This window comes from Lutra lutra, chromosome 11, assembly GCF_902655055.1.
Source record: "Lutra lutra chromosome 11, mLutLut1.2, whole genome shotgun sequence".
In the NCBI taxonomy this organism is placed as follows: Eukaryota; Metazoa; Chordata; class Mammalia; order Carnivora; family Mustelidae; genus Lutra; species Lutra lutra.
The window spans coordinates 12,891,884-12,905,352 of record NC_062288.1 but is presented as its reverse complement, the minus strand read 5'-3'; the positions used below and the strand labels follow the sequence as shown (position 1 = coordinate 12,905,352).

Sequence of the window (13,469 nt, the reverse complement as noted above, 5' to 3'; positions counted from 1 at the left end):
TTATACCCGAAGATTCCCTCTTACCCTCACTGCATGGAGGCTCAAAGTCCAGGTTCTTAGTACTGATCCATGCTGCTAGGTGGATGGATCTCAAACATTATGCTATGTGAAAGAAGCCAGACACAGAAGGTCACATAAGTATGATTCCATTTATATGCAGTCATATAAATGATCCAGAATAGATGACTCCAGAGACAGAAAGGAAGTTCGTGGTTGTTGCCAATGGTTCACGGGAGGGCCGAGTTGAGGGAGACTGATAGAGGGATAGAGAGTCTGACTTTGGAGTGATGGAAATGTCTCCCAACTCTTACAAAGAGGTGGTCATTGCACAGCACAGAGACTATGAAATGCCACTGAATTGCTCACTTTTAAAGATTTTATTTATTTATTTGACAGACAGAGATCCCAAGTAGGCAGAGAGGCAGGCAGAGAGGCGCGCGGGGAAGCAGGATAACTGCCGAGCAGACAGCCCGATGTGGGGCTCAATTCCAGGACCCTGAGATCCTGACCTGAGCCGAAGGCAGAGGCTTTAACCCACTGAACCACCCAGGTGCCCCTGTTCTCTTTTAAATGGTTCATTTTCTGTCATGTGAACTTCATCTCAAAAATTATTATTTGTTTAAAAAACCTACGTTCTTGCACCCAACAAACTTGGGAACTAATTCTTACTTCCTACTGTGTGATGTTGGGCAGGTTATTCTCATTCCCTAACCTGAACCTTCACTCTAACCCTTGTACCCGAAGCCTCCGTGACCTCCAGTGTCAGTCCAGGTCGGTTGTGAGGGTTTCTCAGACATGATGATTCACTGGCTGGCACATCCTAAGTTCTGACAAAATGGCAGCTGCCATGCTGGGACCACCCGCATTATCCCAGCTGCATTGTCCAGCCCAGATTCTTGGTGTAGTCAAGTGACTCTTTGCACCTGGGAGTCTCACTCCAGGTGATTCAGGTAGGAAGAAGTCACATGACATTGATTCATTCAGCAGCATCCTTCTTTTGAAAAACGTTTTAGGTTAAAACTGTTTTAATTAATGTCAAAATTGGAACAGACTTGGAGAACAGTGAATAAGGATCACATCCCCAAAACATTATCAGCCTCGGTGGAGGAGTCAAGATGGCGGAGAAGTAGCAGGCTGAGACTACTTCGGGTAGCGGGAGATCAGCTAAATAGCTTATCTAAAGATTGCAAACACCTACAAATCCAACGGGAGATTGAAGAGAAGAAGAACAGCAATTCCAGAAACAGAAAATCAACCACTTTCTGCAAGGTAGGACTGGCGGAGAAGTGAATCCAAAGCGACGGGAAGATAGACCGCGGGGGGAGGGGCCGGCTCCCGGCGAGCGGCGGAGCAACGGAGCAAAATCAGGACTTTTAAAAGTCTGTTCCGCTGAGGGACATCGCTCCAGAGGCTTAACTGGGGTGAAGCCCAGGCGGGGTAAGCGCGGGCTCAGGTCCCGCAGGGTCGCAGAAGGATCGGGGGTGTCTGAGTGTCGCAGAGCTTACCGGTATTAGAACGGGGAAGCCGGCTGCAGAGACAGAGCCGAGGAGTGACTCTCAGCTCAGGGTTGCCCTGAACCGGTCGCAGGCTCAGTCAGCTCGGAGCGCGGCCGGAGGCCAGGGTGACGGGAGTCATTTGGCGCTGTTCTCTGAGGGCGCACTGAGGAGTGGGGCCCCGGGCTCTCGGCTCCTCCGGGCCGGACACCGGGAGGCCGCCATCTTTATTCCCGTCCTCCGGACTCTACGGAAAGCACTCAGGGAACAAAAGCTCCCAAAAGCGAACCCGAGCGGATTACTCAGCCTGGCCCCGGGTAAGGGCGGTGCAACTCCGCCTGGGGCAAAGACGCTTGAGAATCACTACAACGGGCCCCTCCCCCAGAAGATCTACGGGAAACCCAGCCAGGACCTAGTTCACCTACCAAGGAGAACGGCGGAATTCCAGAGGAGTAGAAAGCAAAGCACGGAACTCATGGCTTTCTCCCCATGATTTTTTAGCCTTGCAGTTAATTTAATTTTTTTTTCTTTTTCAATTTTTTTTTTCTTTTTCTCTTCTTCTGCTAAATTTTTTTTAACTTTTACCGTTTTCTTTTTTTAACGTTTTTTAAATAGTTTATCTAATATATATATATTTTTTCCTCTTTTTATATTTTTTCTTTATCGGCTTTCTTTTTTTTAATAGTTTTTTTTTTCTTTCTTTCTGAACCCCTTTTTATCCCCTTTCTCCCCCCTCACAATTCAGGATCTCTTCTGATTTGGCTAAAGCATATTTTCCTGGGGTTGTTGCCACCCTTTTAGTATTTTACTTGCTCCTTCATAAACTCTTATCTGGACAAAATGACAAGGCGGAAAAATTCACAACAAAAAAAAGAACAAGAGGCAATACCAAAGGCTAAGGACCTAATCAATACAGACATTGGTAATATGTCAGATATAGAGTTCAGAATGATGATTCTCAAGGTTCTAGCCGGGCTCGAAAAAGGCATGGAAGATATTAAAGCAACCCTCTCGGGAGATATAAAAGCCCTTTCTGGAGAAATAAAAGAACTAAAATCTAACCAAGTTGAAATCAAAAAAGCTATTAATGAGGTGCAATCAAAAATGGAGGCTCTCACTGCTAGGATAAATGAGGCAGAAGAAAGAATTAGCGATATAGAAGACCAAATGACAGAGAATAAAGAAGCTGAGCAAAAGAGGGACAAACAGCTACTGGACCACGAGGGGAGAATTCAAGAGATAAATGACACCATAAGACGAAACAACATTAGAATAATTGGGATTCCAGAAGAAGAGGAAACAGAGAGGGGAGCAGAAGGTATATTGGAGAGAATTATTGGAGAGAATTTCCCCAATATGGCAAAGGGAACAAGCATCAAAATCCAGGAGGTTCAGAGAACCCCCCTCAAAATCAATAAGAATAGGTCTACACCCCGTCACCTAATAGTAAAATTGACAAGTCTTAGTGACAAAGAAAAGATCCTGAAAGCAGCCCGGGAAAAGAAGTCTGTAACGTAAAATGGTAAAATTATTAGATTGGCAGCAGACTTATCCACAGAGACCTGGCAGGCCAGAAAGAGCTGGCATGATATATTCAGAGTACTAAATGAGAAAAACATGCAGCCAAAAATACTATATCCAGCTAGGCTATCATTGAAAATAGACGGAGAGATTAAAAGCTTCCAGGACAAACAAAAACTGAAAGAATTTGCAAATACCAAACCAGCTCTACAGGAAATATTGAAAGGGGTCCTCTAAGCAAAGAGAGACCCTAAAAGTAGTAGATCAGAAAGAAACAGAGACAATAAACAATAACAGTCACCTTACAGGCAATACAATGGCACTAAATTCATATCTCTCAATACTTACCCTGAATGTTAATGGGCTAAATGCCCCAATCAAAAGACACAGGGTATCAGAATGGATAAAAAAACAAAAACCATCTATATGTTGCCTACAAGAAACTCATCTTACACCCAAAGACACCTCCAGGTTTAAAGTGAGGGGGTGGAAAAGAATTTACCATGCTAATGGACATCAGAAGAAAGCAGGAGTGGCAATCCTTATATCAGATCAATTAGATTTTAAGCCAAAGACTATAATAAGAGATGAGGAAGGACACTCTATCATACTCAAAGGAACTGTCCAACAAGAAGATCTAACAATTTTAAATATCTATGCCCCTAACGTGGGAGCAGCCAACTATATAAACCAATTAATAACAAAATCAAAGAAACACATCGACAAGAATACAATAATAGTAGGGGATTTTAACACTCCCCTCACTGAAATGGACAGATCATCCAAGCAAAAGATCAACAAGGAAATCAAGGCCTTAAATGACACACTGGACCAGATGGACATCACAGATATATTCAGAACATTTCATCCCAAAGCAACAGAATACACATTCTTCTCTTGTGCACATGGAACATTCTCCAGAATAGATCACATTCTTGGTCCTAAATCAAGTCTCAACCGGTATCAAAAGATTGGGATCATTCCCTGCATATTTTCAGACCACAATGCTCTAAAGCTAGAACTCAATAACAAGAGGAAATTTGGAAAGAACCCAAATACATGGAGACTAAACAGCATCCTTCTAAAGAATGAATGGGTCAACCAGGAAATCAAAGAAGAATTGAAAAAATTTATGGAAACAAATGATAATGAAAACACAACAGTTCAGAATATGTGGGACACAACAAAGGCAGTCCTGAGAGGAAAATATATAGCGGTACAAGCCTTTCTCAAGAAACAAGAAAGGTCTCAGGTACACAGCCTAACCCTACACCTAAAGGAGCTGGAGAAAGAACAAGAAAGAAACCCTAAACCCAGCAGAAGAAGAGAAATCATAAAGATCAGAGCAGAAATCAATGAAATAGAAACCAAAAAAACAATAGAACAAATCAATGAAACGAGGAGCTGGTTCTTTGAAAGAATTAATAAGATTGATAAACCCCTGGCCAGACTTATCAAAAAGAAAAGAGAGAGGACCCAAATAAATAAAATCATGAATGAAAGAGGAGAGATCACAACGAACACCAAAGAAATACAGACAATTATAAGAACATACTATGAGCAACTCTACGCCAACAAATTTGACAATCTGGAAGAAATGGATGCATTCCTAGAGACATATAAACTACCACAACTGAACCAGGAAGAAATAGAAAGCCTGAACAGACCCATAACCAGTAAGGAGATTGAAACAGTCATCAAAAATCTCCAAACAAACAAAAGCCCAGGGCCAGACGGCTTCCCGAGGGAATTCTACCAAACATTTAAAGAAGAACTAATTCCTATTCTCCTGAAACTGTTCCAAAAAATAGCAATAGAAGGAAACTTCCAAACTCATTTTATGAGGCCAGCATCACCTTGATCCCAAAACCAGACAAGGATCCCAACAAAAAAGAGAACTACAGACCAATATCCTTGATGAACACAGATGCAAAAATTCTCGCCAAAATACTAGCCAATAGGATTCAACAGTACATTAAAAGGATTATTCACCACGACCAAGTGGGATTTATTCCAGGGCTGCAAGGTTGGTTCAACATCCGCAAATCAATCAATGTGATACAACACATTAATAAAAGAAAGAACAAGAACCATATGATACTCTCCATAGATGCTGAAAAAGCATTTGACAAAGTACAGCATCCCTTCCTGATCAAAACTCTCCAAAGTGTAGGGATAGACGGCACATACCTCAATATCATCAAAGCCATCTATGAAAAACCCACCGCAAATATCATTCTCAATGGAGAAAAACTGAAAGCTTTTCCGCTAAGGTCAGGAACACGGCAGGGATGTCCGTTATCACCACTGCTATTCAACATAGTACTAGAAGTCCTAGCCTCAGCAATCAGACAACAAAAGGAAATTAAAGGCATCCAAATTGGCAAAGAAGAAGTCAAACTATCACTCTTTGCAGATGATATGATACTCTATGTGGAAAACCCAAAAGACTCCACTCCAAAACTGCTAGAACTTGTACAGGAATTCAGTAAAGTGTCAGGATATAAAATCAATGCACAGAAATCAGTTGCATTTCTCTACACCAACAACAAGACAGAAGAAAGAGAAATTAAGGAGTCCATCCCATTTACAATTGCACCCAAAACTATAAGATACCTAGGAATAAACCTAACCAAAGAGACTAAGTATCTATACTCAGAAAACTATAAAGTACTCATGAAAGAAATTGAGGAAGACACAAAGAAATGGAAAAATGTTCCATGCTCCTGGATTGGAAGAATAAATATTGTGAAAATGTCTATGCTACCTAAAGTAATCTACACATTTAATGCAATTCCTATCAAAGTACCATCCATTTTTTTCAAAGAAATGGAACAAATAATCCTAAAATTCATATGGAACCAGAAAAGACCTCGAATAGCCAAAGGAATATCGAAAAAGAAAGCCAAAGTTGGTGGCATCACAATTCCGGACTTCAAGCTCTATTACAAAGCTGTCATCATCAAGACAGCATGGTACTGGCACAAAAACAGACACATAGATCAATGGAACAGAATAGAGAGCCCAGAAATGGACCCTCAACTCTATGGTCAACTCATCTTCGACAAAGCAGGAAAGAATGTCCAATGGAACAAAGACAGCCTCTTCAATAAATGGTGTTGGGAAAATTGGACAGCCACATGCAGAAAAATGAAATTGGATCATTTCCTTACACCACACACGAAAATAGACTCAAAATGGATGAAGGATCTCAATGTGAGAAAGGAATCCATCAAAATCCCTGAGGAGAACACAGGCAGCAACCTCTTCGACCTCAGCCGCAGCAACATCTTCCTAGGAACATCACCAAAGGCAAGGGAAGCAAGGGCAAAAATGAACTATTGGGATTTTATCAAGATCAAAAGCTTTTGCACAGCAAAGGAAACAGTGAACAAAACCAAAAGACAACTGACAGAATGGGAGAAGATATTTGCAAATGACATATCAGATAAAGGGCTAGTGTCCAAAATCTATAAAGAACTTAGCAAACTCAACACCCAAAGAACAAAGAATCCAATCAAGAAATGGGCAGAGGACATGAACAGACATTTCTGCAAAGAAGACATCCAGATGGCCAACAGACACATGAAAAAGTGCTCCATATCACTCGGCATCAGGGAAATACAAATCAAAACCACCATGAGATATCACCTCACACCAGTCAGAATGGCTAAAATGAACAAGTCAGGAAATGACAGATGCTGGCGAGGATGCGGAGAAAGGGGAACCCTCCTACACTGTTGGTGGGAATGCAAGCTGGTGCAACCACTCTGGAAAACAGCATGGAGGTTCCTCAAAATGTTGAAAATAGAACTACCTTATGACCCAGCAATTGCACTGCTGGGTATTTACCCTAAAGATACAAACATAGTGATCCGAAGGGGCACGTGCACCCGAATGTTTATAGCAGCAATGTCTACAATAGCCAAACTATGGAAAGAACCTAGATGTCCATCTACAGACGAATGGATAAAGAAGATGTGGTATATATACACAATGGAATACTATACAGCCATCAAAAGAAATGAAATCTTGCCATTTGCGACGACGTGAATGGAACTAGAGGGTATCATGCTTAGTGAAATAAGTCAATCGGAGAAAGACAACTATCATATGATCTCCCTGATATGAGGGAGAGGAGATGCAACATGGGGGGTCGAGGGGGTAGGAGAAGAGTAAATGAAACAAGATGGGATTGGGAGGGAGACAAACCATAAGTGACTCTTAATCTCACAAAAGAAACTGAGGGTTGATGGGGGGAGGGGGTTGGGAGAGGGGATGGGGTTATGGATATCAGGGAGGGTATGTGCTATGGTGAGTGTTGTGAAGTGTGTAAACCTGGCGATTCGCAGACCTGTACCCCTGGGGATAAAAATATATGTTTATAAAGCTGTAAAAAAAAAAAAAAAAAAAGAAAGAAAGGATGAATCCCCAAGTTTTGTAGCAACATGGACGGGACTGGAAGAGATTATGCTGAGTGAAATAAGTCAAGCAGAGAGAGTCAATTATCATATGGTTTCACTTATTTGTGGAGCATAACAAATAGCATGGAGGACAAGGGGAGATGGAGAGGAGAAGGGAGTTGAGGGCAATTGGAAGGGGAGGTGAACCATGAGAGACTATGGACTCTGAAAAACGATCTGAGAATTTTGAAGGGGTGGGGGGTGGGAGGTTGGGGGCACCAGGTGGTGGGTATTGTAGAGGGCACGGATTGCATGGAGCACTGGGTGTGGTGCAAAAATAATGAATACTGTTATGCTGAAAAAAATAAAAAAATTAAAAAACAAAACAAAACAAAAAAAAAAAAACAAACATTATCAGCCTCTTCATGAACGTAGTGGATCCTGCCTCCCCTTGACCCTTGACTGAAAAGAGACCGACCTGTGAGGAAACAGTTTACACTGGAGCCTTTAGAAGAAAGTGTGAGCTTCCATGTAGATTCTAAAATGAAACAAATGAATAAACAAACAAAAAGCAGAGACAGACTCATAAATACCGAGAACAGACTGGTGGTTGCCAGAGGGAAGGGGGAGGATGGGCAAGATGGGTGAAGGGCAGTGGGTTGTATGGGCTTCTGGTTATGGAGTGAACGAGTCAGGGGGTATTGGAAATGTAGTCAGTGGTACCATGTGTGTGTGGTGGCAGATGTTGGCTACACTTTTGGCAAGCACAGCATAATGGGTAAACTAGTTAAATCACTGTGTTGTATGCCTGAACCTAATGTAATATCATGTGTCAACTCTACTTCAGTAAAAAGTACAATTTAAGACACTGGCATTTTTCAAAGAGCTGGAGCAAACAATCCTAAAATTTGTATGGAATCAGAAGAGACCCCGAATTGCTAAGGAAATGTTGAAAAAGAAAAACAAAACTGGGGGCATCACATTGCCTGATTTCAAAGCTTTACTAAAAAGCAGTACCAAGACAGCATGGTACTGGCATAAAAACAAACACATAGATCAATGGAACAGAGTAGAGAGCCAGATATGGACCCTCAACTATGATAAAATAATCTTTGACAAAGCAGGAAAAAATATACAGTGGAAAAAAGACAGTCTCTTCAATAAAGAGTGCTGGGAAAATTGGACAGCTATGTGTAGAAGAATGAAACTTGACCATTTTCTTACACCATACACAAAGATAAACTCGAAATGGGTAAAAGACCTCAACGTGAGACAGGAATCCATCAGAATCCTAGAGGAGAACATAGGCAGTAACCTCTTCGACATCGGCCACTGCAACTTCTTTCAAAATATGTCTCCAAAGGCAAAGGAAACAAAAGTGAAAATGAATTTTGGGGACTTCGTCAAGATCGAAAGCTTCTGCACAGCAAAGGAAACAGCCAACAAAACAAATAGGCAACCCATGGAATGGGAGAAGATATTCACAAATGACAATACAGACAAAGGGCTGATATCCAAGATCTATAAAGAACTCCTCAAACTCCACACACACAAAACAGATAATCATGTCAAGAAATGGGCAGAAGGCAGGAACAGACACTTCTCCAATGAAGATATACAAATGGCTAATAGACACATGAAAAAATGTTCATAATCACTAGCCATTAGGGAGATTGAAATCAAAACCACATTGAGATAACACCTTACACCAGTTAGAATGGCCAAAATCAATAAGACAGGAAACAACATGTGTTGGAGAGGATTTGGAGAAAGGGGAACCCTCTTACACTGTTGGTGGGAATGCAAGTTGGTGCAGCCACTTTGGAAGACAGTGTGGAGATTCCTTAAGAAATTGAAAATAGAGCTTCCTTGTGATCCTGCAATTGCACTACTGGGTATTTACCCCAAAGATACAGATGTAGTGAAAAGAAGGACCATCTGTATCCCAATGTTCATAGCAGCAATGGCCATAGTTGCCAAACTGGAAAGAACCAAGATGCCCTTCAATGGATGAATGGATAAAGAAGATGTGGTCCATATATACTATGGAGTAATATGCCTCCATCAGAAAGGATGAATACCCAACTTTTGTATCAACATGGACAGGAATGGAAGAGATTATGCTGAGTGAAATAAGTCAAGCAGAGAGAGTCAATTATCATATGGTTTCACTTATTTCTGGAACATAACGAATAACATGGAGGACATGGGGAGATGGAGAGGAGAAGGGAGTAGGGGGAATTTGGAGGGGGAGACAAACCATGAGAGACTGTGAACTCTGAAAAACAATCTGAGGGTTTTGGAGGGTTGGGGGATGGGAGGTTGGGTGAACCTGGTGGTGGGTATTATGGAGGGCATGTATTGCATGGAGCACTGGGTGTGGTGCCTAAACAATGAATTGTGGAACACTGAAAAAAAATAAATAAAAATGATTTAAAAAGACAGTAATAAAAAGGGCAAGGAGAAGAAAGAAGCAAACATTTGGCCATCTGTTGAAAGTTGCCATTTGTCTGTACTGGATGGTGTGTGTCACGCAAAAGTGTGGCTTGATGGTCTGGGGAGGTCTGTGTCCTCTCTCTCTATCACCAACAGTGGCTTCAACCACAGTACCCTTTTATTAATGGGATTCTCTGAAGAGCTTGAAGCACATTTGCTGCTCTCCTCACTGACCTTGTGTTACCCACATGCGCTTTGCACCCCAAATCAAGAGCAGGCTGGAAGCATTTTTATGACATAAAATGCACTGTTTTGTAGTCTTCTGGTGACTATATAATTTGTTTTCCCGAAGCCTAATCAAATGAGAGGTGAAGAACAGCCAACATAAATACCATTTATTGAGTGAGGCAGCAAAGGTAAAAATCTACTGAAACACTGTCCTTCCCAGTGTCTGGCCAGCTTCTCTGTGGAAGAGTGGGAAAGGAAGAGCAGGCCCCTGAGCTTACACATAGTTCATGGCCCTCAGTGCCAGACTGTGCCAATGAATGTGGACTGGAGTCCCGGTGCCAGTAGCTATTTGCCATGTGACCTTGAGCAGAACTTGAGCTTTTGGGGCTTTCGCGTCCATACGGTGAAAAATCAGGATCATAAAATCCATTTCCAGTAGTTGTTGAGAGTCCTGTCTGAGTTACTCCATGTACAGTGGCTCAGTGCTCTGCCAACAGCTGCCAATAAATATCCCCTCCTCCTTGCACGGCACCTGCAAACCCAGATCTCTGACAGGGAAACTTGCACCCAATACCTCTTCTGCCACCAAAAGGCTTCAACAGGGCCTGGTGGTGGTTTAGTTGATCTGCAGCCTGCTGAAGTAAACCTTACAGTCTATATAGGAGACACTGAATAATAAATGTCTGGATTACCTTCACCTGGGGTCAGATTTCCAGATTCGGAGAGAGACAACGTGTACCTGTGGTCCTTGTTATTTTGGATGCAGAGAGTCAACCCAGTTGAGTGAGCAACCTCTGAGAGTCTTGGTGACAGTACTGGCCACTTATGCGTGGGACTGGCATACACCAGGCACATACATGTCCCCCATCCCCCATTCCCACATGGGCAGGTCAGGTGACCACTGCACAGCTGGATGAGTCCGAGTCAAGAGAACTTCATGTAGAAATAGATTTCTTTCCAAAATGTGCCACCATTTTGAAACTGGCAGTGATATTTTTGGCATTCATTGAAAACACCCCAGGCTGCTTGGGTAATGATTTTCCTAGGGTTAGTCATTAACAGGCTTCCTGATTTCCTCTCTTTTTGACAGGCCCAGCTGTGCGATACAGTAAGTTCCAGATGTCAGAGGCCAGGCCGCCCCCCCTGCTTGGGCAGCACACCACACACATCCTGAAGGAGGTCCTTGGATACGACGACAGGGCCATTGGGGAGCTGCTCGGTGCTGGAGTGGTGACCCAACATGAAGCCGAATGACCGAAAATGCTCTTAACACCACAATCAGAATATACTTCACTAGAGAAGCCAGTCGTCTTTCTGGACCCTTTTCTCCAGTTCTGGTCACTGCCTCTGCAAAGAAAAGTTAGAGTAATTCCAGATTTCCTGCCTGGCGCTCCCAGAATGGCTCTGGTATCAGTGCATCTAGGGCTTTTGTACCCCACCTTCTACTCCTTACTGTTCTCTCCCCCACTGCAGATAATAGATTAATTGTGGATTTGTGGATTTTTTTTTTTTTGGAAAGATTTTTTTTTTCCTGGAAAAATACATTCCTCATTCTAATTACATTAATAGCCTAAACGTTTGCTCCTCCAGCCCACGCAGGTCTGAAAAAGAGCAGATCTCTTGACGTTCTCTACTTGCACATAAAGTCTTCATTTAAACCTTTGTTAGGAAGTCAAAGCAATAAGCAGAATGACAGTTTCAGTGATTGATTTTAAACAGAATAACTTAATTTTGAGCTCATGAGTCCTTTGTTAATCTGTAATTTAAACCGTGGATTTTGCTGATGTCCATTAGGAAAACTGGGCTTCGTTTTCCCCATGGGGGTAAATATTTGCTTTATGTTGTATTTCCCTGATTATTTTATGATATGTGGCAGAAAATCAATTTCCATCGTTGTATGTTGAGGTGCATGGATCTATCTGCATTAGGGGGTAAAGAGCGGCTCTTTAATCAGCACCTTAATTTGAGCCAAGTACAAATGCAATAGGTTTTTAAATGAGTGTCAAATGTATTGAATAATGTTTAAATAATAGGGGAATGAAGGGAAACCATTCCCTTGTAATCTGAGCACTCACTGGAGAAGAATATATCATGCCTTAGTATTAAGTATTTGCATTTAAATATTAAGGTATTCATCAGAGAACTTAAAGCCTAGAAAACGTTTTCTGTCCAGAAGGTGGCAACTGTTTTGACTCTATGTTCCAGGATAAACTGTCACTCAGGCTGCCAGTCCCCCAAGCCCAGGTATAGACCAAGGCATCACGTGACCTCCTGATCAATATCCCAACATGATCTGAAGTCATAACCATTAGTCACACAGTTTGCAGCTGTCTCATGTCCTACCACGTGGCAATTGAAACTTAAGTTAGAGGTGTTTATCTTTCAAACTGTGATTTAGAGCTGGTTTTCCTTTAGTGTTCTTTTTTGATGAGGATGATTTGAGCCATTTGTCCATGCCGTGAGCCCCATATATTTCTAGAATCAAGGATTGCCAATAAATAGGAAATGTGTCTTCTCACAAGGTCTCATGGGACTTTTTAGAAGAATGCCTACTAATTCTTGGAAGAGCTATTTTCCCCCTGCTTTGCTCTTTGGGGACATTTAATTCTGAAGCACTCCTGCTGTGATTCCACAAGTTAGACTTTCATCCCACAAGGGTAAAGCCTTCTGCAGTGCTTTTCCCCCAAAGGCTAGATACATATTTGGAGACATTCGCTTCAGGTCAGGCATCTAAATGAAATTCCTCCATGTCTATACAATCAGGGATGAAAATGGCAAAAGGCGAGATGACAGAATTGGCAAAGTCACATGATCTTGAAAACCAGATTCATCATTCCTCCTATGGGTCCAAGTAGATATCTTGAAATGCAGATTACTTGATTAGTGAGCAATCACCCTAAATATCTGGGTAGCCTTGTGTGGGATGATACTGATCATTCAGGGTCACAAAATACCTTTAAAACCTTGAAATCCTTCAAGACTGAAAAAGAGTTACCACTGGTGACTGTCTCCAGTGTCATCCTGTATCCAGATTTCCACCTACACAATTCAGAATGACCCAAGAAAACTTTGAACCTATTCATCACCCAACAGAAAGCATTTACTCTCCTGACTTAGTGAAAGAAATAATTTAGAATGTATTTCACGTTCAGATCGATAATTAGTCCTGAAAGAAACAATGCGCTGGCTAAAATTGCTAGCAATATGTCCAGATCAAGTTATGCTTATAAACAAATGTGCTGTTTTAATTATCAGGGCCTTTTTTCTTACACATTCCCACAGCTGAGCACACCACTAAGAGACCATATGCTCAAGTTCAGTGTGTGTCAGGGCCTGCCTTCTGGCAGGTTTGTGTCTGAGGTTGACTTAGAAAATTCTTCGAAACTTA

The 13,469-nt window shown here is 41.9% G+C and overlaps 1 protein-coding gene across 5 annotated transcripts in view; it reads left to right on the top strand.

Annotated features, from left to right (window-relative positions):
• Nucleotides 1-12,599, top strand: part of SUGCT (succinyl-CoA:glutarate-CoA transferase) — an 802,332-nt gene extending 789,733 nt beyond the window's left edge. For 4 of the 5 annotated variants that reach the window (XM_047694504.1, XM_047694502.1, XM_047694505.1 and 1 more), the window contains one exon: nucleotides 11,172-12,599. In XM_047694504.1, coding sequence (XP_047550460.1) covers nucleotides 11,172-11,335 — 164 coding nt within the window. In that variant the 3' untranslated portion in view covers nucleotides 11,336-12,599. The remainder of the gene's footprint in view (nucleotides 1-11,171) is intronic. The other variant, XR_007121423.1, reaches the window with a different exon arrangement.
• Nucleotides 12,600-13,469: the final 870 nt, after the last annotated feature.